A 24,774-nucleotide genomic window follows, 5' to 3' on the forward strand; every position below is an offset into this window, starting at 1 on the left:
TGAAGTTGAATAGTGGAAGTGCTGGTGCCAGGAATGGTGTTGAGAGCTAGAATCTATTTTGATTGCGAGTGAATCTAATTCACGCCTTCCTTTTCATGCAAATGATCATGATTTTTTTCAAAGTCGGTAACGACACAGCTACAGACCTCCTGTACAGAGACACTGATCCATACTATCTGGAAAAATCACATGGAAATCCTGAATTATATTCCCAAATCCAGAACCTGAATTTGGTTTTGCCCACAGTTTTTATAAGTAGTGTGTGAATATCATTAAGATGAAAATGGAATAGAAATGTTTAAAAAACACTGGAGATCTGAGGATCACTAAAAACATGTGAATCACTGAATTTTTTTTCCATCCTGTTGCTTTTAGAGAGAACCAGCAGCGGTTACAAGCTGACTTAGCAGAGATGATAACCAATATTCTTCAGAAAAGGGAAAACGAAGGATCCAAGACGCAGGAGCTTTCACGGGTAGCTAGCTACCAATCAGGTACCCTGGAATACCTGCAACTGGTCAGCACAGAAAATTCTGCCACATATCTTTAAAACTGTATGTCTAGTATGGCTCAAAAAGCTGCAGCAACTCTCTGGAGTACTTAATGTGAAGGCTGGAGGCTTATACTCTCAGCTAGAGGAGAAAGAAAATACCTTTTCAAGCATCCTTTCTACCATCTGACCTGCTATCAGTAAATCAAACCTCTCTTCACTGTAACGTTGAAATTATCGGGTGACTTCAGTAGGACACATGCAGCCTGATTTGAGCTAAATGAAAATATCTGCACTTGAGTCTGGAAGATAGCGGGTTTTTTTGGTTTGGTTAGTTTTTAAATGTGATAGCCTGTTCAATAATCCACTTCCGAAAATATTCACAGCAAAGCCTTAATTTGTCATGATTTTTAAATGTTGTATTTAATTTGTAATTTTTATCTGAAGAAAGATTTGCTGTAATATATTTGAAAATAACATTAAACCTATCATATGTAAATCCTGGATATGTTGCCATCTTGCTGCTTCTGTTGTCTTCCCCTGTGTCTCACGTGTTTTGTTTAATCAAGTTGACTTTCTTCAAGAGACAACACTTCTGTTATTTACCTTGGGAGATTACTCCAGAAGATGTATGGTTTCTAAAGCTCATCTGAATCTCTTGGGCCTGCAAAATGAAACTGGAAATCTTGTAAAACCAGACACTTTCATATCTTTTCTCCACTTCTTCTTCTGCCCCCAAACCAGAAGTGCAACAGAAATGAAGGAAACAAACTTATCTGAATTTCTTAAACCTCAGGAACTTTCAATTCAACTTTTGGATGAAGTTTCACAAAGAGGCAGAACTCAGGTTTTACTGAGATGACTCACTCATTAACTGCCACCATGGCATTTATATTAATAAACAGCTTTAAAAAGCAACCAAAGCACAAGGGATGCATGTAAAAGAAAATCAGCATTCACAGAAAGAAATAACAGCTAGTGAGTGAAACTTTTGCAAAGGCCTGTTGTGCCTTGGTGGCTTTCAAAGCAGAGCTACTTCTTCTACCATTGTCAAATATCGGTCAGTATTCAAACCCTAAAACTTGGTGCAAAATCATTCTTTTATGGATTTGAACAGCATTTTTGTTCAAGTAAACAACTGAAAATTTTTCAAAAAGAGCAAGCCAGTTGCCTGTGTTTTTTCTTTGTCAACCTAAACTGGCTTTGTAAGAACACACACACACACAAAGAACAACCTAGGTGTAAACAGACAGATCTGAAGTGCAAAGATTCCTGGAAAAATTAAATCAGCAGGTGCTGCAGGGCTTATACTCTTGCCTAATGAATGCAAATACCTACACCCAAGAACATGATACAGACAGAAGGAGCAGATAGCATGTAACCAACAGCCACAGCCTTCAGATTGTCTTAAACTTGGACTGGCACTAATACTATACCATTACTTCTTCAGTCTGTGTCCTAATGGAAGTGTTCATTGGGATAAGGATAGAAAAAAATGTCTGGTATTCTAAAACTGGTAGGTATTGAAAAGACTACCAGTACAGTAAAAAAATATAAAGTCAGCTATTTCCTACCCTGTGGTGCCAATCATAGAATCATAGAATTGTTTAGGTTGGAAAAGACCTTCAAGATCATCGAGTCCAACCGTCAACTCAACCACCACCATGTCCACTAAACCACTAAACCATGTACTGAAGTGCCTTGTCTACGTGCTTTTTGAACACCTCCAGGGATGGTGAGTCCACTACTACCCTGGGCAGCCTGTTCCAATGCCTGATAACCCTTTCAGTAAAGAAATTTTTCCTAATATCCAATCTAAACCTCCCCTGCTGCAACTTGAGGCCATTTCCTCTCGTCCTATCTCCAGCCACCTGACAGAAAAGACCAACACCCACCTCACTACAACCCCCTTTCAGGTAGTTGTAGAGAGCTATAAGGTCTTCCCTCAGCCTCCTTTTCTCCAGACTAAACCGCCCCAGTTCCCTCAGCCGCTCCTCATAAGACTTATGCTCCAGGCCCCTCACCAGCTTCATTGCCCTTGTCCAGACTTGTTCCAGCAACTCAATGTCTTTCCTGTATTGGGGCGCCCAAAACTGAACACGGTACTCGAGGTGTGTCCTCACCAGTGCCAAGTACAAGGGAACAATCACCTCCCTGCTCCTGCTGGCCACACTATTTCTGATACAGGCCAGGATGCCGTTGGCCTTCTTGGCCACCTGGGCACACCGCTGGCTCATATTCAGCCGGCTGTCAACCAGCACCCCAGGTCTTTCTCTGCCGGGCAGCTTTCCAGCCACTCTTCCCCAAGCCTGTAGCGCTGCTTGGCGTGGTTGTGACCCAAGTGCAGGACCTGGCACTTGGCCTTGCTGAACCTCAACAAGCTTCGTCTCTATGTCTGCATTCTTGGGTGTGACCACTGTGCTTCTTGGCACCACTGGACTCTTCTGGTTGCTGTATCTGATACGCTCAGCAAGTGTAGCTGTAATGCGCTGACAAGCACTGGACTCCTCAAGCATGAAGAAGCCCACTACTACTATCTTAAGCAGAGCTGCTCTGATCTTTGAAGTGAATTAAGTCTGTTTTTAAAGAGGAGTTTTGTGGGTTTCATCCTCGACACCTCTGAGATAAAATTATGTTAGAGAAATGTCTGCTGACATTGATTGAGACAATTAAGTTAAACAGTGTTTAGTTTTCAGTAGCCCTTCTCTTTCCTGCATGCTTCAGATCATAAATTTAATATAAATCTTTGAAGATAGTTACCTTAGCAATGAGTCAATGGATGCAACTTCTGGTAGTGTGGTTGTGGTGGTGGTTGTGTCCCTGGCCATACCTGTCACCCCTATGTGACAACAAAATCAGTTTTGACTACCCTTTTTAAAAATTTGCTCCTGGTTTCTGGATTGAATCTGTCAGATTCAATGTCTTACCGTTGCATCTTGTTATCGAATGTTAGATCAAAGAGCCGTCTACCACCAGAAATCTGTCACTGAAGGTCCTTTAATCCACCTCTCCTGTTTTTTTTTAAGCAGTTATATATATATAACAGAAATGTTATATTAAAAACCTAGTGTGAGATATAATTTTGTTCTCCAAGTGGAAAGGATTTTGGCTGCACCATCACCATCCATGTGAACTTAACTCACACCACAAAAAATTCTGTGAATCCCTGAGCTGGGAGCATGTGGAAGTGAATCTTTCCAAATACAGAGCAAGAGCTTTGTAGCTTTGGTCATCTCCAGGCCCCCCCCCCCCCCCCACCTTGTCTCCATCTCATTTTTGTCATGCATCCGCACTCTCCTCCTGTTTCAGCATTGTATATTTGTGCTTTCTATCCTAGTTTGCATGTGCCTCCAATTCCTGGCCATGCTCATCACTTGTACACAGAGAATCTTGTTTTAAACACTACTGTTTTGTTGTTTTTTTTTTCCCTCTGGTAATCCTATACAGGGAATTCTATGGAAAATATAATTTTGTATTTTACTTCACCAACACAGTCAAACTGAGAGCAGCATGTGGCAGAATTCTCATTTGGAGAATGAATTTCTCATTTGGAAAAACCTTTGGAAAATATTCCTCCAACGCAAACACAGCATCCATTCATGATTAGACATTTAAGTTATTTTTCACTGGGGAGGCAAAAAAAAACCTGACAGCACTGTGTTTTATCCTTATCTTTTGCTGAGAAGTAGCCCAGATCAAAACAGCGATGGGTATGGAAGGACTTCGGCCACCGGCAGTCGCATTACAGTGCTCTCACCCTGGGCTTGAGGCCAAGTCTTGCTGTTTGGCCTGAGCTGGCTGGCATGTGACCTCGTTATATGGGGCTATTACAGGCACCGGTATCAAATTTGAACTATCTGAAAGAATTAACAAAACACAAAGTCCTAACAATGGCTGTTTTAGGACAGTGGTAGAGTATCCAACACTGGGGGAGAAAAAAAGGCAGCATCTCAAAATGATGTGAATCACTGGGGCAGGGCCTGTTTCTATCTGTAAACACTAAGAGAAGGACCATCCCTCAGCTCTTCTGCTGAGACACGTGCAGCAGTTGTTCTTCCGAACAGGGCCGAAAGCTGCTCTTCCTCAGATGCAAAACGCATAGTTTGACAAGACGCCACCTCACTCGTGTTGCTTTACAGGGCCCTTTCCTGATAAACCTTCAGCCCTTTTTGGTTCATCACCCTTGCCAAGCCCAGCGGCCCAGCAGGCACCAGCCTGCGGCTCCCTCCTCGCCGCCTCACGCCACGTGAGGCCAGCCAGCGTGGCGGGGAGGCCCGACCTCAGCCCCGGAGCGAGCTCCACATCCCGGCCAGGCCTCAGCGGCTCCACACAAGCGCCTGGGCCCTGGGCTTGCCGCCCAGTTTGACTTAATGCCTTCCCCGGCGCCTTCTGCCATCACCGCCAGCACGACAGGCTGCAAGGCGGCCGGGCACAGAGGGCAGTGGGCAAGCCGGGCCGGCGGGGCGGCCGGCTGCCCCGGGCCCAACAGCCGCCTCGGGGCCTCTGCCGCGACACTTCGGGCGGGAAGCGCGGTCCAGAAAGCGGCCGCCGCTGCCGGCCTCCCCGGAGCACGTCCCGGACCCGCAGGGGAGAGGGCGGCCAACGCGGGGGGCAGCCCTCGCACCGGCAGGGCCACCCCCTGCACGGGGCGCCGGGGCGGGCGCCGGAGGAGGCGGGTGCAGCGCTGAGACCTGCCCTGAGCGAGGGAACTTCTTAAAGTCCCGCCGCCTCCCGGCGCCCAGAGGAGGCGCGGAGGAGCAGCAGCATGGCCCGGCTCGGCGGCGGCGTGTGCTGCTGCTGGGGGCTTGCCCTCCTGTGGGCGGCGGCGGGCCGAGCAGGTGAGGCAAGCGGCGGGGCGGAGGCCAGCCCTGAGAGGGCGGCAGGGGGGCCTCGTCCCGCAGCCCCCCCGCCCCACCCCGCCGCGGCGGGCGAGAAGGGAGGGAGACAGCGGGGCTGCCCCCAGCGCCGGGGGTGCCGGGCGACCGGGAGGGGCTGTCCCGCCGGCGGAGCCCGGCTCGGGGCTCGGCGCGGCCCGCCCCGGGGGACCCGCCGGGCTCCGCGCCTCGCCTTGAGCAGCCGCGCCTCCTCCGCGGCTGGCTCCGGCGGGGAAGGCCCCCCGTGCCGCCCTGGAGACGGGTGCGAGGCGGCGAGGGGCCTCGTCCCCCGGCAGTGCCGCGGCGGTTAAGCCCGTTCCCCGCCCCGGCGGCCTCCGGGGCTTGCCCGGAGAGCACCTGAGAAGCGGCTGGCCGGGGTGGGCTCGGCCGTGGTGCCTCGTGGGCGTCAAGTGCAGGCACCCGGTTCCTGCGTGCCTTCGGAACGACTCTGCCGTTCCCGGCATGGGCGAGGGGATCCAAAGTAAGAATCTGACAGGTGGGAAGCTGCCTTGGGCACCCAGCGGTGCTGGGTTTTAATGTAACACGCGTGCGTGGAAATCATTTAGGATGGACACCTCGATTGGGTGCTGTGGCCTACTGCGGGCTGCAGCTTGCATCTTTAACAGAGTTGTAATGCCAGCCTGTGGGTATAGGTCACCGTCTGTGTTTCAGAATTTGTACCTATGCACGATCTGATGCTTTCTGAGTCGATAAACTTGTGTTGCCGTTACAGTAAGTAATTCACCAGTATCTGATTAACTTAAAAGTTGAAGTTGTTTTCTATGGTATAAAAATCGAAGTTGTTTTTTATGGTATAAGCACCACTTCATGCTAATTTTGTGCTCACGGTTGCTTTTCATCATATATTTGCATAATATACTTTTCCAGTCAAAGTTGTAAGGCTTAAATTAGGGTAGGTGAATAACTGAAACTTTTGTAATACTTTTGGTCTTCCTCTGTTGACTGAGAACGCTTTTCTGTCTCCTGATTCTAGAGCTTTGTTCTTGCTCAACTTCAGAGTCAGGTTTGGATGCAAGCAGAATTTGGCAAGTGCCATAATGGTGCATTTTGGTGAGCTCCACAGTTTTCCATAGAATCTCGTCTTCCTGCTTAAAAATTTGAGTTTCTGCTAGGTATGTTTGAGAAACATTACACCTGTGGACACACGCTCTGATAGCTAACTATGTGCTAGCAAAGATAGGCCAGTCAGGTATGAACATAGGATTATTATTATTGTTTTTTTCATTTCAAAGTATGAAACAGGTTTACTAGCAACTGGAAGGGTAGGGAAAGGAGTCACGAAAGAAGGGAGTTTAAGAAATGCTGAGCAAGTGTGGAGTATGTGAAAGTGAAGCTGCCTCTGGAGGGTCAGTAAAAGTTAGTGACAGACAGCAGCCATTTAGAGCAGAATGCCCATTAGAGAATTCTGGATACCATTTGTACTGATGGTAATAGTAGGTTGTTGGGGAGCAAATCTCAGCAGGAGAGTATCTCCCTATTCTGCTGCTTTCAGTGAATTCTGAAGATCCTAAGGGCTAGATTCAGTGCTTATCTTCTAGGAAATTCCTAGTTAATTTATTAATTGCCACAAAACAAGGAGAGATTAAGGTAACAGTTGTTTTAATGTCCAAAATGTTACAAGCATCTCATTTTGCCAATGGTCCTACCTCATCTTGGAGGCCTTCTTTTCAAACCTTATCTGAATTGGCAAAACCTTTTACTGTACTGTATTAGCAGGACTGAAGGAGGGGTCAACTGTGAATCATGCAGAGGGAGTGAAAGGAAGTTTGGGGTGTAAAGGTGGTTTCAGCTAATACCTGACTGATTCCTCACATCATAGTTCAAGTACTGGGAGAAAACTACCAAGTAGCAAATACAAATGCCTTTAGGCTATTTAATGGCGTAAACTTGGCCTTCAGCACTGTGAATTGTCTAGATTTTTTTTTTAATTGGTTCATTGTTCTTTAGCATTTTGAACACCTTGAAGGTTCTTCATCATGCTGGTTGGAAACTGTTTCTAGAGAATTTTACTCTGGTAAAAATGACTTAAATTTAGGGACTATGAGAGGAGTGAAGCTACTGGTGAAATTATTTTTCTTTCCTCTGTGGATGACCTATACTGGGGACCTGTAACTGTTTTGGCAAGTTTTCTGCATCAGCTAAGCTTTAGCAGTAAGTGTCCTTGTGAACATGAAAAACATACAAGACTCAAACTCCTAATTTATAGTTCACATTTGAATATTGCTTCTCTCTCATGTAAGCACAAATCAGGGGATTAGGCTTCAAATAATGACAGGCCTGTTAGAGGCAAATTGAAAAATTACTTAGACCTGAAATGTATGAGGAAATAGGGTGAATTAAGGCCAGTAGAATAGAAAATGCAAATACCTTATATTCAAGGAGAACAAGAAAGCATTTACACCTTTAATTGAAAATTACTGGGTTTTGTGTTAAGTTCTTGTGTGGTTTAAGCTAATCTCTAAAGAAGTCCTGAGGTACTTAACATTCATTTTGTAATGGATTCCAATCATAACTTTACTTTGAAATCTCAGTTGTGCTTTAGAGGTATACAACCTTTTTAAACAGTTAAAAGGATGGTTCTAAAATTTTTAATGGGAAGATGGGACAAGCTCTATCAAATTACAAAACTGAACAGAAATATCAGATGCTCCTTATAATGGTTGACCTGAAACATTTAAATACTACACTGTCCTAATATAACTTTTACTACTGAACATTAGCTGTAGGAGAGGGTATAGTGAAAACAGGAGATGTGCAACTTTGTGCTAGGTTTTCTGTGTTTCGAAGTTGTGCAAAACTAGTTTTCGGTGAAACAGTAGAGTGATACCTTCCTTATTTAGTGGAAAGTGTATGGGTGGAATCAATGAAATACATTTGAACACCTCTACAAAAAAAGGCTTCACCTTTGAAAAGCCATAGATAAAAACAAGCATGTAAAATATAGATAAAAATTAGTAGTTAAGGAAGCCAGTGGTTTTCCTATTATTAGGAGATGCTCACAGTTGTTAACTTAATTTGGCTTCTTGCATGCAACCTAACCAGTGCCTCATTGCTTGTGAGTTAGCTTGTTTCTCAGACTAAGGAAAAATATGAATATTAATTCTTACCCCCAAACCTTGTAGCTCTTTCATCTGCAATAAAAAGGGAGTTCTGTTAATTTTTCTAATCAGAAAGTCCAATAGCCTATCTAGATATATGTATGTTTTAAAAGCAACTTGTGACTGGGAAAGCATAAGGAAAAGCAGCAGTACAGCAAGATGGCCCAATACAACTGCTGGGATAAGAGATGCTAGGGCCCCTGCCTCACCCTCCAGAAATAAATATAAAACCCCCAGAATTATTCAAGGGGAAGGGTCCTGTTGTTGCAGGACACATGTGGGATTGTTTGGAAATGGGCAGTTGCTTCTTGTATATCTATATTTCATGTTATACTTCAGTTCTGGATGGTTTTCTTGTCAATGGTAGTGCTGCTAGTTTAGATGAACACAGATTAAATTGTAACAGACTAAGTGATAGCAAATGCTTTGATTACATTGTAGTGTAAGCATGTTTTAAGTGTACACAGATTTATAAGCTTGTAGTTTTAACTCCATCTGTAGCAAGATAAAGACTTATCTTCTAAATTATAACAATTACTGTATGATTATATGTGTATTCCTTGAAATAAACATAACAATTTCATATGTAGGTATTTGACACTTTAGACCAGGGCAATTAGATCTGCAGAAACTGACATGAAAATTAATGAGGTGAAATGGGATGATGAGTGGATAAGTTGGGAAAAAAAAAAACCCCAAACCAGTAATGGGAAATGATCTTATCCAGCATCACTGTTAAGCTGCGTGTATTACAGCTACCTTGATGCTGTTTCTCCAAAGGCTTCTCCAGGTTTGTTGCAAATTATCCTGTAATTTAATATTTCCCCTTCTCTCCCATCCTCTTCTAGTCTTGGTTTTCTTCAGTTTAAATTTGTCATATAGTGAAGCTGGGGCAGGGCAAACTCCAAGGGTAATTTTAAAGTTTGTTCTGACTTTTGAAAATAACTCTGCACGTTTATGCTCTGGCAGAGCATAAAACAAAGAAACACAGCCTGCTGTGTTAGAATACCTGTGTTAGATCAGTCTGTCTGGCACCAGCATCAGCCTTCTTTTAAAAAAGAAAGCAATGGCTGTTTTGCTTTAGGCAGAAGAAAGTTTCTTTGACAAACCTATTTAGTCTGTGGGCGCTAACAATACCCAGCTGCCCAGTTCCTCTTGACTACTCACCACCTCTCTGGAGCCTACTGAAGAGATGGGAAGATCATCTTTTCCCCTACTTTGTTCTTGCTTTTTTTACCTATTCCTCAGCTGTCTTTGTGTACTGGGCACATGGTCTGTCTCTCCTCTGCCCTGCAGTGGGCTTCTTGGTTGGAGTCAGCCTTTGCCTTTATTGCTGGATAGCTTAGTTGTGTTCTGCACTGACCCCTTGGAGCACTTTTTCACAGGACCTCCCTTTCCCTAACCTCTTTGCTTATGTGAGCTTTAGCTGTGTAAGATGGCCTTTGGTTCTCTTCAGTGATGACCCTTATCAGCCTGCTCTTCTTTTTATAGATTTTCAGTCTGAGTGATTCCCATGTTTACCCTTAAGCTAAAGTAGCAGTTACCCCATGTATTACTAGAAGATAGTTAAGGAGACAACAGGAAAGTAAGATTATAGCTGCTTGAAGAGTTATCCAGAGTCTGTCATGTCTCAACTCTTTAAATAGCCTGAGTACCTGGCAGACGAAAAACATGTTTTTAAACACTGTGTTCCAAGTCCCTGAAATGACTTAATCTCTAAGTAGAGATTCATGTAAAAACTTCTGCCCATAGAAAGGGGGAGGGGGAGCCCAATTCCTTCCCCATTAAAATTCTGTTCTTGCTAACGCTTTTCCTGTCCATGTGAGAAGTGTCTCTAGTACATCATGAAGACTGACATAGTGGTACGAAGTCTAGCTGGAGGCCAGTAACTAGTGCAATATGCCAACGGTCAATGCTGTTCAGCATCTTCCTTAATGATCTGGGTGATGGGGCAGAGTGTACCCTCAGCAAGTTTGCTGATGATACAAAACTGGGAGGAGTGGCTCATACATGAGGGGGTTGTGCTGCCATTCAGAGAGACCTCAACAGTCTGGAGAAATGGACTGACAGGAAGCTTATGCAGTTCAACAAAGGGAAATGCCAAGTCCTGCATCTGGTAAGGAATAACCCCATGTACCAATATATGCTGGGGGGCTGACTGTTTCGAAAGCAGCTTTGTAGAAAAGGGCATGGGGGTCCTGGTGGACGCCAAGCTGAACACGAGCCACCAATGTGCCCTTGTGGCAAGAAAGCATAACTGTCTTCTGAGCTGCAGGAGGAGTGTTGCCAGCAGGTGGAGGGAGGTGATCCTTCCCCTCTGCTCAGCATTGGTAAGGACATGCCTGGAGTTCTGGGTCCAGTTGTGGGCTCCCCAGTACAAGAGAGATCTGGAGCTACTGGAGAAAATGTGGCAAAGAGCTATGAAGGTGATTAAGGGACTGGAGCATCTCTCATGTGAGGAATGACTGAGAGAGCTGGGACTGCTCCACCTGGAGAAGAGAAGGTGCAAGGAGGATCTTGTCAATGTATAAAAATACTTGGCGGGGGGGGGGGGGGGGCGGCGGTGGGCGTAAAGAAGATGAACACAGGTTCTGTTCAGTGGTGCCCAGTGACAGGACCAGAGGCAGTGGGCACAGACTGAAACACAGGAGGCTCTCTGACCATTAGGAGATGCTTTTTTACTATGAAGGTGAGCAAACACTGGTATGTGTTGCCCAGAGAGGTTATAAAAATCTCCGTGCTCGGAGATACTTAAAAGCCATTTGGATATGATCCTGCGCAACTTGCTCTAGGTGACCCTGCTTGAGCAGGGCGGTTGGACAACATGACCTCCAGAGGTCCCCTCCAACCTCAGCCATTCTGTGATTCGCAGTAAGAAACAGTTTTAGCTATTATTGCTGGAACACTAGGAAAGAACAGTTTTCTGGCTGTTGAATGACACAAATTATTCCACAGTCTGGTAAAATGGATGAAGACTGGCTTAAAGCGACTGAGTAACTGCTATGTCAAAAAGTGATTAGTTGGTGACGGAGTTTGGTTCTTGGAAAATGTTTTTGCTTTTTTATTCAAATAACTCATGGCTTTTCATAAAAATAGCTTCTTTATGTTACGTTTTAGAATACTGAATAAAGTGAGTGCACTTAATTTGAAATCAAACTAGCTGCTTAATCACAAACATTTTACTTGCAGCTTTTTGAAGAGCATTAGGTATTGTGCTGGCATTATATTGCCTTTTTTATAACACCATTATCATAGCATGCATACTAAGTATTTTGTGTGAGATCATCCAGAATTAGATCTAGCTCTCTACTTTGCAGCTGTTGTGGGCATGATGCACAAAATGAATTGCTGTGAGGAGTAGTAACCAAATTGTAGTTTCTTTCTATAAACTGGCAGGACTAGTTGCCACACTGGAGAAGCGTCGGGGAATAAAAACATTGCTGGTTTCTCAGTAGTAAGTGTTTATAAGCTTAGCCCTTAAACCTTTTCAAATAATTCTGGGAACTCTGACTCATGACTTTTGAACTCTTTTCACTTGCAATACTATAGTAGTGATTTGATCAATCTTGAATAGAGATCTGATGTAATCAGGTCCCACTTTAGGGAAGGCTGATTTAGAGTTGTAGGGTGGTTTTTTTTTTTTTTTTTGAAAGCAGTTTACCTTGCTCTTTGTTCTTCAGCTCAGCAGGATTAAAACGCAACTAATGAAGAATGTTTCTTAAACAGCAGTCCAAGCAGAACTCTGAGCAGTCTAGTGCCCTTCCTTCCCATTCATTTCACACTTGTGATCAGTTCTATTCCAGCTGGGTGATGGGGATTGTGCGTCTTATAAAGGATTGCATACCTGTGGTGCTATTGTCTTTAAGCTTGTGATCCACTGAGTTCTAGTGCTCCTGTTGGTAATGCCACCTCCAGGATTAGTTGCCCAGAAAGACAGTTTAGAGAACTTTTGTAGCCTTTTGAATCTTTGGGTGGAAACAAAAGTCAACAGTAATTTGTAATCCTTTGCAGTTGCTAAGGCATGCTGTCTTCTAAAGTTACTTTCAGTAAGATTTGTATAGATTTTCTGGTGGGCCAGGTAAGGAAATACTTTTCTGAATTTTATGTCAAGACTCAGCTGTGTTGGAGCTCTATACTGAAAAAGTTGTAGATAATTTCCAGAAGAGTAACATGAAAATATTTAGCTGTAAACTTTTGTCTTGGTAAAACTCCAGTTAGTTCTCATGCCACTTTTCAGTATGTTAACATTAGTATTGCTTTCCATGGTAGAACTAAACCTGATGGAAAGCTATCAAATTAAATTTTTTTAAATTGCAAAAATACTGTCTTGACATTTCAATATTAGATAGGAAATACCTAGTCATGTTTGTTTCCCTTGCCCCCTTTCTTCACCATAGAAATCCGCTATGCAACTGTGTACTGGAATAGAGCTGAAAAAACACTTCAGGTCAAGAACATACTGGACAGGAGTGGAGATGCCTATGGTTTCTACAACAACACTGTACAGACAACAGGTTGGGGAGTTCTGGAGATCAGAGCAGGCTATGGCAGTCAGACATTAAGCAATGAAGATATCATGTATGCGGCTGGCTTCTTGGAAGGCTATCTCACAGCTCCGTAAGTACCTCAGGAAGCAACTCAACGTATGAAGCTTCCAGTGGATTTCTGTATACTTGTGAGTTGTTTGTTTGTTTTTTTCCTTTCCCTTAATTCCCATCCATTTAAACTAACCATATATTCTGCAGTTGTGAGCTGCTCTTTTAATTAGTAGCAGGTATGAAGTATAGCATCTTCATTATGGGATCAAGATGTGCCCTCTCCTTCTCATCCTGCAGGCTCTCCTAACACCTTGATGAGATAGATGAGTACTGTATCTATATTACTGATTAAGTAACGTAATCACAGAATAGCGTATGTGTAAGGAAGTGCGTAAGCGCTATGTTGTAAACAATAACTATTCTTTCTGCTACCCTTTTTGTAATCTCCCCAGCCTGTAGTTACGTGACAGACCAACAACAGATGAGATAATTGAGAGCAGATCAGGCAGGGAGGCATGTTGCTAGCAAGGGCTGCAGGGCTTCCTTAAGGACCTTTTTCACCAAACGCTGTCAAGAAATTGCTGGGGAGCAGATGCTGAAACTTCACAGCATGGTGAGTTTAGTATCTCTTGGAGAAATAAAAAAAAAAAAAAAAGCTGATATACTGATAGGCCTGCAAGCAGACTGGTGTGTGTCTAGAAGGGTCAGTGTACTCCTGAAAGCGCGTTGAAGAGAAGATGAGAGACTGAATATCTCCTGCAATGCAGATCTATGAAACTGACAGAATTTTATAGTTGTTTTGAATCCAGAGCAGTTTTTTCTTTTTCTAAAAAAAAAATCCAGCCAAGCAACCAAAAAAAAACCCCAACCAAAAAAAAAACCCCAAACCCTATTCTTTCCTTGACTAAGTTGGAAGACAGCATGGCACTGTGACATACTAACTGGTAGGATATAGCTGGTGATATAGCTAAGAATGTGACATGGCTTGTTGAAAAAGGTCCCTCTTTTCCTCTATCAAGTTAGTCATAGGAAAAGAAGAATTCCCAAATTCTGATGCATGGCTGGGGAGTAGTTGGGAGATGCTTGTGATGGATGCAGTGACATGAATTTGGCTTCACCAGCTTTGCTTCCAGAACACTAAAATAAATACCCATAGGCTGTGTTGAACAGGCCAGCAGGGGAAGGTTGTCTGTCGAACAATTGTCAGATATGGCTGCTGGACAAGATTATATTAATTTAATTAGCAAGACATTTTAAGATCAGTTATAGTGCTCTGATCATATGATATGTTAATGTGACTCTCCACTAGATTTTGCTGGAGACACAACTAGGTCTCTGGAGAGTATAAAGGAAATTTAATAAAGTAATAATTGTCAATAACAAAACACTTCTGAGGGAAAGAGTAAAGGAATCCTAGAGTTCTGAGTGCATAGCCTCTACTCCAGGCAGGAAAGGAAATGAAGTATATGAGAGATCTGGATGTGTGGTGTTGGATTATTTGGCACGAGAAGTTACTGTTACGTGCTATTCAGTCAGTTTATTTAAACTACATATGGATCTGGGGGATGCTAGCGTTACATTTAGAATATTCTTAAAATTGGGTATTACTCAACACATTTTTTTTTTTTTTTCACTAAGGCTTTACCTAGGTGTGCTAATCTAAGTGGTTAAGCTTAAGCTTTGTCATACTACATGGAGAGCCCAATCTATGGTAAACCCAATTGCATGGCAAGTGGTGTTCTAGCAGCAACAACCTACACCCCGTTCCCCTTCTGCCTCCACAGTAGATTTGTGAGTCTTCCTGGCTGTCTTTTAAACAAACTTAAGTATATGCCCATTCCTTTAAACACGGTTTGAATGTGAAAGAGTGTCTGCAGGGACTTTATCTGATGTCTTAGTCTATGCTTAGGTTTAGAGGGGGAGTTTTTCCCCTTTGTTTTTTCCATGGGTGTTAAGTGAAGATTCACAGAAGTGAAGGTACTCACAAGTTACTCTGCTCAAGGCTTTTGCTTTCTCTAGGTCAGATGCTTACTGAAGTTGGCTCCTAGCCCTAGCTGTTGTTACTGCAGGGCTACCAACTCCAGCACTGAGTGGCTTTTGTAGAGAAGTGGATATTGTAGACATAGTAATGAACAGAGATCTTAAAGTCTGTGGAAGTGAAGTTGAAGGTTTGTATCAATGTGGAGAAGTAGGGTTTGAGACTTTGGCTTTTAAGCAAAGAGGGAAACTCAACTGTTTTAAAGGAGTTTAAGTGTGGGAGTGGGTTAAGATACAAAACCAGAAGTAGCCAAAGCCTTTCTTTTCTGAGGAAACTGAGAAAACCAGAAAATGCTTACCATCATTAAAATGACTATCATATACTACACATACCATCTGAATTTGGGTTTTGGCTATGTCTTTGCCCCATTGTACATCTATACCTACAGTGGAAACGTATTTCTCACTGGAGGTTATGAATATAAGCTTTTCCTGTCAGGTCTTGTAAAGCTATTTCAGATAAAGAGGGCTTCTATTTGAGTAAAGAATATCTAAGAATATCTAAGAATACCTATTGAAAATGTTCCAGCTAAGGAGCAGAGATGAATTAGCGATGTACTCCCCTGACCCTTGAGAAGATGGAGAACCTATTTCTTCAGGTTTTAGCTGTATGACCTTGGTGGGTTTTTATTCAGCAAACTGCAACTAATGAATCCTCTTATACAGTGTGTTTGCAATTTCCTGAACCACAGGAGTAGTGAGAGCTCACTAAGTTTGCAGATATTAAGATTGCTCTGAGCTCCATTTCTCCTTATCTTGCCTAGAGATTCACAGAATCCTAATTAACATGCAGGCAGATGTTCTTTCTTTGGGACAGTTACACAAGTCTTCTGAAGTAAAACCAGGAAACAGTCTTTCCCAATCTGTAACTCTGTTCCCATCAGACTGCCTGGCCCATTCAGCCTGTCTTCAGGGAAGCTCTCTAGCACCATTGTGACTTATGAGAAGGTGTCTCTAAACACTCTCATTCTGCTCTGGCAGGCATCAGTGTCCACAGTAGCTGCGCACAGCTCAAACTTTCTTTTTAAAAACTTGGTAACAAGGGAGAGTGTGACAGTGTGTTTGGCTGTCGTGAAGGCTTTATTTGCATCAACAGCCACTTAGCTACCAGAGTGAAGATGCTAGTGTCACTTGCCTGTGCAAGCACCACCTTGTGTGGCTTAGGCACAGCCCCCCAATGTGAATACATTGGGTATGTCTGGTAATTGAAGTGCCCTGTAGCACATTGCTACCTGTAGCCTGAACAACTCCAAGGTCTCCAGCTGTCTCACACCTGTTTGTGGCAATGACTCCGTGAAGTAGAAAAGACCCAAGGTGGCTCTTTGCAGAAACCCTGAAGTCTTACCAGGAAGAACTCTGATGTGCATTATTGGGAAGGATATATTGCAAGCCTGATGCGAAGTTGAAGTACAGATTCCTGCAGAAGCTCTCCAGTGAGCAGGAGCTCCAGCTTGACAGTGCCTGCAATTGGGACATCTCCAGGAATTCTCAGCTAGCTCAGTTCTTCCATTACACTTAGGGCATGAAGGAGGGTTTCTAGACACAGCTAGGCCTCATGATGTAAGCAAAAGAGTGACAAAATATCTCTTCTAAAAGTGTATGCTTTGTCCTTAGTAGGAACCTAAGCAGAATGTAAGACAATCAGATTTTAACCCCCCCCCCCCCCAAAAAAAAAACCCAACCCCAAACAAAAAAACAACCCCAAACCCCCTATGCTGGGACTGTCTCATTTCAGATTACTGGGGAAGAATTAATCTGAGCTCTAACAATATAGGTATGTGGTAGAAAAAGCAGTAACTAAGTTAGTCAGACCTGTGTACCAGTGAGGGTAGAAACACAGGCCTTTTCTAGAGCACGATTCATCTTATAGTGTTGGCACCTGATTCAGACAGTAGCTGTCTATTTTGAAAACACATAGTTAGGGGTGGAGTAAATCTAATTCTAGTGTTTGTAGTGTCTGGAGATCCAACATTTGTTTTTATCACCAGTCTCCCACCTCTCTGTAAGGTCCAGTCCTATCTTCCAGCCAAAGATGTTTGCTCTGGTTTTCTTGCGTATGAATTATCTTCCCCCATTACAAACAGAAGTGTTAATGAGGCCTCATTTTACTTGGGGAATGGCAGAGCACATCCAAGTCCATGATGTTAAGCATATACTTTTAATCAGTTCCAATTGTGGCATACTAGGTGCCTAAGAGCAGTATTTAAATTTGAAGCAACATTAATTGTACTCTTTTCTGATATGACCTCAGCTGACCTGAGTCCTGTCATCTTTCTCTCTAATTTGAAGAAGCAGGGCTCTGCTTTGCGGTTTTTAGGCTCTGAATTCTTGTCCCAGCTTTGTAATTGCCTTGCATTTGGCCTTAGATACAGTTGCAAAGCTGTACCTTAACTATAATGATCTAATTTACTTCAGAGGGTAATACCCTTACAAAACATGCAAGCCACGTGCATAGAAGTGTTGTTAAAGCAAAAAAAGTAAATGGAGCAACTAGGGAAAAAATTCTCCATAACCTTGGACATTGAAAAAAGAAAAATAAATTCCAGGAATTGTCTGTCCTCTGTTAGCATATACAAGAGGGAAGGCCATTAAAGAAGCAGTTTTCAGTCCCCTGATTCTGAACTAACCCAGTCTCTACATCAGTCATGACAGCTTAAAGATACTACTAGTGTAAAATCTGCCTTGTGTTGCATAACCTTTGAGTGCATAATGAAGAGAGTAGAGCTGATGGTTGAGCCTGGAAGCCTGATAATCTGTTCTGGCCTAGAGAGTGATTAGAGTGGTATCCTGGCTGGTTTTATCCTCCTCATCTGGTTGTCATCCTGAAAAGACCATCTGTCAGAAGGACTGTCTTGTGCTATTTGCTCCTCTTCTCTAGTGCCATGAGAGCCCTGACTTGTACGGAGTATGTTACGCTATAATTTCCTTCCTAAAATTACTTGGGATTTTTATTTGCCAAATTCTCTGTGACTGCAGGGGTGGAGAATATTGATCTGTCTCTTTGTCCTCTTCAAGAAGAAGGTTATGATTATGGCATGTAGTCTTGTATTACATGGGAGACAGGAAACTCTAGAACTAAAATTGGTACTGTAGCTGCAGTTTCATGAAGGGTGTAATGGTGTGAAGCTGCTGAATGCTCCCCTCTCTTGCCCCAGTACCTCCTTCCATGGAGCCAATCCCTCCAACTTGTGTCTGCCCTGGGACTGATCAGGCCCTTTCGTGCATCAGTTCATCTACTAACACAGGAGAGAGCTGCCTTCTTGCACCAGCTCTGTTGCTATGTAACAACCTAATTCAAACTAGAAACTGCCAGAAAAGTAATTCACGTTTTTTGCTGGGTTAGTGTTTTGCCTGAATGCATGCAGACAATTAGATTTTGTAGTCAGAATAGTACCAGAACTGAGATGAGAAGCAGCAGGGTCATGCAATCAAGTACTTAAACAGCTGGGAATGGGGCAAGGGACAGAAAGAGAGGGGAGAAGGTCAATGGATGATTCTCTAGTCATCAGCAAACTATTCAGTCATCTCTGACTGTGTTGTCTAATTATGCCCTGAGGGAAACTGGGAAGAGCTCCTGTCTGCATCCCTCTCAGAGGAAGCTGCCCTCATGAGTTTTAATACAGGGAATTCTGTCCTGCTGGCATGTGCTTCGCTTGAGGCTGATATCTGTTTCTTCTGTTTTCTTTCTCTCAGCACTTGGTAGGAGCTACTTTTACAGATGACTGATGTAGTTCTATCAACTCCAGACCTCAGCAAAACAATTTTCTGCCGATTTCCACCTAGAACTGAATATTCCTTTCCCCTCTTTTTTTTCTTTTTTTTTTTCTGTTTTTTTTTTTTAATTTAGTGGCTGAAAAAATGTTGGTTAAGTTTGGCCCAAATTAAGAAATGTTGAAGTTCAGTTTTGGCTTGAATCAGACAATTACGTTTCACCTAAAAATGGAAGAGTGATTTCAACTTCTGGCCTTCTGAGCAATTTTTGGCAGTTGATTTCATCTTGAAATGTAAAGGACTTTGCTTCAACGAAACAAACAAAAAAGCCCCAACCAACCAAAAAAACCCTTGCAACTTTTGTTCGTATTAGTTAATGGGCATGAAACAGCTAACTGTATTCAACAACAAACAAAAAAATCACAATAATTTTGGTCTCCATAAAGCTGAATCTGTTTAGGGCTGGCATGAGTGTGAGTTTCTGTGGGAACACGTAGGATCAACTTGCACATACTTTAAAATAGAGATATTTAGCTTAATCAGAAAGGAAGGAATATGATTAATGGTAAGTAAAACCTGCTAGATACCTGGCTGAAATTACCTCTCACAACTGAATCAGCAAGTTATATTCTCCTCACCTCTGTGGTTTTTTGGTTCCAAATAGAATAGCTCTCCAGCAAACTATTTCTGTTGTGCTTTAAATTAATGTGCTAACACTGTGAAGATGCTTCTGGCCTACAAATATTCCCCAAGTGTGGAATTTTGCTATGAAGTAGTTCAATCTCATTCTTGCTTAATTTCCATTGTACCGCAGTTTGAGCAGGTATTAACAAGGTCGTTTACTTTAAGTTAATTTTCAACAATCCATTTGTGTTACCTTTGCTGTTTGTCATGCACTGAAGTAATTTCTGTGATTAGGAAAAGCTTACTTTGTGGACTGTGTTGCTTGTCTATCAATGCTTGCTGATCAGTGGGTTGGTAAGCAAAAAAGAAGGGCAGATGCAAAATAATAACTTCTGCTACTCTTGTTCTTTCAGGCACATGTATGACCATGCTGCAAATATGTATCCACAGTTAATTAAGAATCCCACCATTCGAAGTGGAGTTCAGAATTTTATGGCGTATGTATTTAGTTATTAGAAAAGAAACTGTTCAAGACTTGGGGTTGGAGGATGACAGAATTTTCAAGGGTTTTTAATTCTCTTCCTTATGGGCTAAAGAACATATATGCTTCCTTTCCCTCTGACTGAATGCCATTAGTATGAAAAAAAATAAATCTAAATATAAATGAAGAAGGGCATATGCCCTTCCCTAATTCCAATTCTTTCAAAGAAATGTTTAAAGCCACTGCTACAAAGGGATGTGGATAATGCCAATGAATTCTGAGGGTCGTTCTAGTCAAAATAATTTTCTGAAAAGCTCGTATTTTGAATGTTATGCTGAACAGTGTGGTCTCCTGGAACCTTAATCTTTTTAGCATTGTGTATCCTTTCCTTCCTCTGTTAGGTTTGCATTTTGTTTATTCTACCACTGATGTAAATTCTGTTCTAATCATAAAAGTCCTGATTCCCTTTTCTCTTCAGCTGTATAAATCAAAAGTAATTCTGCTCAAATAATGCAGCTACACTGGTGGGAAACTACAAGTGGGAGAAGAAGCAGGCCAGGTACTGGGAAACTCAACTGTGATTACCAATTATTTTAATCTCCTTAGACTTATGTTTTCTTCCCTTACAAATACATCTGTGAAACCTTGGTCATTTCTGGGGACTTTTTTCCATCTTTCTCTTGTTTTGTGCTTTCCACAAGGGGTTATATATCTAATTCTGTTATTGGTAGGGGTTATATATCTAATTCTGTTATTGGTGTACATATATAAAGTCGATTGGTTTTAGCTTATCCAAAAAGAAGAGGAAAAAAAAATCGTAGCACTCCCTTGCCATTGTTCTTCAGTATTGCTGTCCTCCTTGTGAGAAAAATGGCATAGCTACCATATCAATATGTAGGGTTTTTTTTCTCGATTGAGCATAGTAGCTGTATCCCCCAAAATGTGTTATTGGATGGAGGGGGTCTATACTAGGTGGCCTTTTATCATTCTTCTATTGCCTATATCCTGGACTCCTGCATGGCTGCTTTACTTTACAGCAGTTTTGCAATATGGGCTGCTGTGTTGTCCTGGAAGTCTTTAGCCCTGAATGCTCTGACCATATCCCAGTTTCCTCTGACATACTTAGAATCATAGAATCATTTAGGTTGGAAAAGACCTTCAAGATCATCGAGTCCAACCATCAATCATGCCCACTAAACCATGTCCTGAAGTACCCCGTCCACTCGCTTTTTGAACACCTCCAGGGATGGTGAGTCCACTACTACCCTGGGCAGCCTGTTCCAATGCCTGACAACCCTTTTAGTAAAGAAATTTTTCCTAATATCCAATCTAAACCTCCCCTGCTGCAACTTGAGGCCATTTCCTCTCGTCCTATCTCCAGCCACCTGACAGAAAAGACCAACACCCACCTCACTACAACCCCCTTTCAGGTAGTTGTAGAGAGCTATAAGGTCTTCCCTCAGCCTCCCTTTCTCCAGACTAAACCGCCCCAGTTCCCTCAGCTGCTCCTCAGAAGACTTATGCTCCAGACCCCTCACCAGCTTCGTTGCCCTTCTCCGGACTTGTTCCAGCAACTCAATGTCTTTCCTGTATTGGGGCGCCCAAAACTGAACACGGTACTCGAGGTGTGTCCTCACCAGTGCCGAGTACAAGGGAACAATCACCTCCCTGCTCCTGCTGGCCACACTATTTCTGATACAGGCCAGGATGCCGTTGGCCTTCTTGGCCACCTGGGCACACTGCTGGCTCATTATCCAGTTGGCTGTCAACCAGCACCCCCAGGTCTTTCTCTGCCGGGCAGCTTTCCAGCCACTCTTCCCCAAGCCTGTAGCACTACATGGGGTGGTTGTGACCCAAGTGCAGGACCCGGCACTTGGCCTTGTTGAACTTCATACGATTGGCCTCAGCCCATCGATCCAGCCTGTCCAGATCTCTTTGTAGAGCCTCCCTACCTTCAAGCAGATTGACCCTGCTTCCCAACTTGGTGTCATCTGCAAACTTGCTGACGGTGCACTCAATCCCCTCATCCAAATCATCGATAAAGATATTAAACAGAACAGGGCCCTACACCGAGCCCTAGGGACTTCATGCCCCTTGTTCTTTCCAGAAAGGTAGATCTGGCTGGTTTTATCACCCACATATTGCTGGAAGAGTTTGCTTCCTTGCCAGGTTCATTCTCTTTGTTGCTGCTGTATGTAAAGCTGGATGGATAGATACAGGAGGATGGAAGAAGATGGAATCTGGTCCTGACTTACTCTTAACACCTGTGGTTCTTCTGTGGCCCTTTGTCCCCGGTAAAGCAGGGAACTCTGAGAGGTCCATATAACATTGGCTGCTCTTGCCATAGGGTCTGTTCAGCTTGTGCTGCCTCATGCTCTAAGCCTGGGTTATTTGGCTAGTAACCTCTTGATTGGATTTGGCACGTGGGATGTTGTGTTTGGCCTCCCACCTTTTCCTCAGAGGAGCCTATCAGTGGTTCTTAGGCAGTGTTTGAGCACCACCAGCAGAAAGCCTTCATTGCACTTGTGCCTAGGGGAGGGAAATAGGCTCTTCAAAGGTCAGTCTATTTTTTCCTTAAATAGGCATTTAAAAGGGAATGGTTCATCTGACTTATCAAATGCTTGTTTCCCTTTACTGACTATAAGGGATGCTAGATCTGATGTTGCAGAGTCCCCCCCAGAGGTGGAGTCCAACTCTTTCTTTGGTACTAAAGTCTAATATCTAGGCACACTACTGTAGGGTGTGTTGCATGGATCTGAACATTTACATGCAGAGGATATAACATTTAAGTTGCAGGATTTCCAAAGTATGATTTGCCTCAAAACACTAGGAAGGTTGGATCATCTGGATCATAATACATTTGTCTCTTCCCTGCATTATCAATTATACTCTAAAACAAAACCCAGAAAACCCCAACCTGTTTGTTCCTCTGCAGGAAACAAGATCAATGGACAAGACAACAAATCAGAAATAATAAGGATGACCCATTTTGGAGGCATGCTGGCTATATTATTGCACAGTTGGATGGTCTGTACATGGGAGCCCTCGAGTGGGCTAAACTTCACAAACAAACAGTAAGATTACTGCATCTCTTTTTCAGTAGCTGGGGATGGGATGTCAGAGGACAAAGATGGGAGAAGGGAATATAATTTAAAAAGAAAAAAAAGGATAATCAGTGGCAAGTACTCATTCTGCATGCCATTCTACAAAAACTTCAGTGGCTGTTCAGTGTAGGTAATGTGACTGAGCACTCAGGTCGTGCTACCACAGATGCTTTGCACTGGACTTGGAACCCTGGGTGCTCACGTGCTGATTAGATTGGGGGTGGCTTTTTTATCCATGAGTGAATGCTGGAAGGACAGACACTTCTAAAGTGCTTGCTGTTGTCACTTTACAATTGTTACTGAGCAAATGACCCTCTAGGTATAAAGAGTAGCTGCAACAGCATGAATCAGCATGTAGGGAGTGTATTAAAGCTTTCATTCTTATTTCCAAGCATCAGATTTCAAATCTTAAAAGCCTCTCTGTTTCGGAGTATGTTTTAGATTGCTAAATGTCTTCTCCTTTTCTGTCTTCTCAGTCTCCCATTACAAAATATATAGTCAGTGCTGTGGCCAGCCAAATGGGGTAGGTTTTTTGTTGGTGTCTTTTTTTTTGTTGTTTGTTTGTTTGTTTTTTAAAAATCAAATTAGAATTGTGTTTTGGATCATCAGCTTGTGTGTAATAGCGCAGCTCCTTTAACTCCAGTAGAGCTATGGCAATTACAAGGCTGTCCTTAAGACAAATGTCTAACAGGTTTCTCAATGTGAGAGGGAGGACTGGAGTATTTGTAGTTGACCCTTTTTGTCTTGGTTTAACCATATCCAGCATTCAGAGAAGTTGGGAGTCCTCAATTATAAACAGTTGGGTTTTAGTAAGATGAACACCTTTCTTGCGTAGAACTTACTCTGGGGCTTTCCGCTCAAACTAAAAAAAAAGAAGTGTTCACAATAATGGACAGATCCATGCTGGTGGGCCTGAGTTATAGGGAAGATACTAAGAAACCTTGACTTTCTAGGAAAAGAACTCATGAATTCCCTTTCATAACACCTGTATCTGAAGACCCCTGCAAACCACATGAATTTCTTTGGCTGCTTCAGAATCCTTTAGATTCAGATGAGGGGAGGAGAAAGTGCTGGTTTGTGTCTGAGCTATTTCTTTATAATAGGCATGTCCTACCTGCAATGTGTATTCCCTGATACTTATTGAGCTGTGTATTTGATACTAAAAAGCACTGATCTCTGAAGTGACTGAGTCATTTTTATCCTCTTTTCAGAGATCTCATCAGCATGCTTATATAAAAATGGTGCATTTAGTGAAAGTTCAAACATGTGGTTCAGTCTGAAATATTTGTGTCCTCTGTTCTTGAATTATATGCAGTGGATATATTTATTTCTTTTCTCAAATGTGCCTGGAGCAGTTGGTGGGATTTATTTTGACTCCTTCCTATGCCATTCACAATTTTAGCTTTGGGTATTGTCACCTATGTTGAGATCCATATCTTTTTATTTGAAGCAAAAATGTTCCCTGTGTATGTATTTCTCACTTGAGGTGGTGCTGCAGTTTCCTCTGTTTACCAGAGCCAGTAAGTCAACATCAGTCTCTTACTTTTGAGTATAGTTTAGACAGCTGCTCTTGCACCTAGGTGTTTGGTTTTCCTTGGCATGAAAATGATACCTGACAGCTCTGCAAAAGTACATGCAGTTCACTTTGTTGGATACCATGCTAATTTTTAAATACTTTTGGGAGATTAGGCTACAACAGTGCTACTTGTATACATATTTACTGCTGTTAGGATCCCCTTCAGGAAATAAAGAGCTTGAAGATTGTTGCTCCGAGCTTACATGGACAATAAAACCAG

General features: G+C 42.8%; 2 protein-coding genes across 2 annotated transcripts in view; both read left to right on the plus strand.

The window, feature by feature from the left end:
* Positions 1-994, plus strand: part of GUCY2C (guanylate cyclase 2C) — a 47,825-nt gene extending 46,831 nt beyond the window's left edge. The window contains exon 28 of the mRNA XM_075057762.1: positions 376-994. Coding sequence (XP_074913863.1) covers positions 376-550 — 175 coding nt within the window. The 3' untranslated portion in view covers positions 551-994. The remainder of the gene's footprint in view (positions 1-375) is intronic.
* Positions 995-5,227: 4,233 nt separating this feature from the next.
* PLBD1 (phospholipase B domain containing 1) overlaps positions 5,228-24,774 on the plus strand; it is a 45,023-nt gene continuing 25,476 nt past the window's right edge. The window contains exons 1-4 of the mRNA XM_075057915.1: positions 5,228-5,328; positions 12,881-13,100; positions 19,807-19,890; positions 22,810-22,948. Coding sequence (XP_074914016.1) covers positions 5,256-5,328; positions 12,881-13,100; positions 19,807-19,890; positions 22,810-22,948 — 516 coding nt within the window. The 5' untranslated portion in view covers positions 5,228-5,255. The remainder of the gene's footprint in view (positions 5,329-12,880; positions 13,101-19,806; positions 19,891-22,809; positions 22,949-24,774) is intronic.

Source organism: Buteo buteo, chromosome 26 (assembly GCF_964188355.1).
Source record: "Buteo buteo chromosome 26, bButBut1.hap1.1, whole genome shotgun sequence".
Taxonomy (NCBI): domain Eukaryota; kingdom Metazoa; phylum Chordata; class Aves; order Accipitriformes; family Accipitridae; genus Buteo; species Buteo buteo.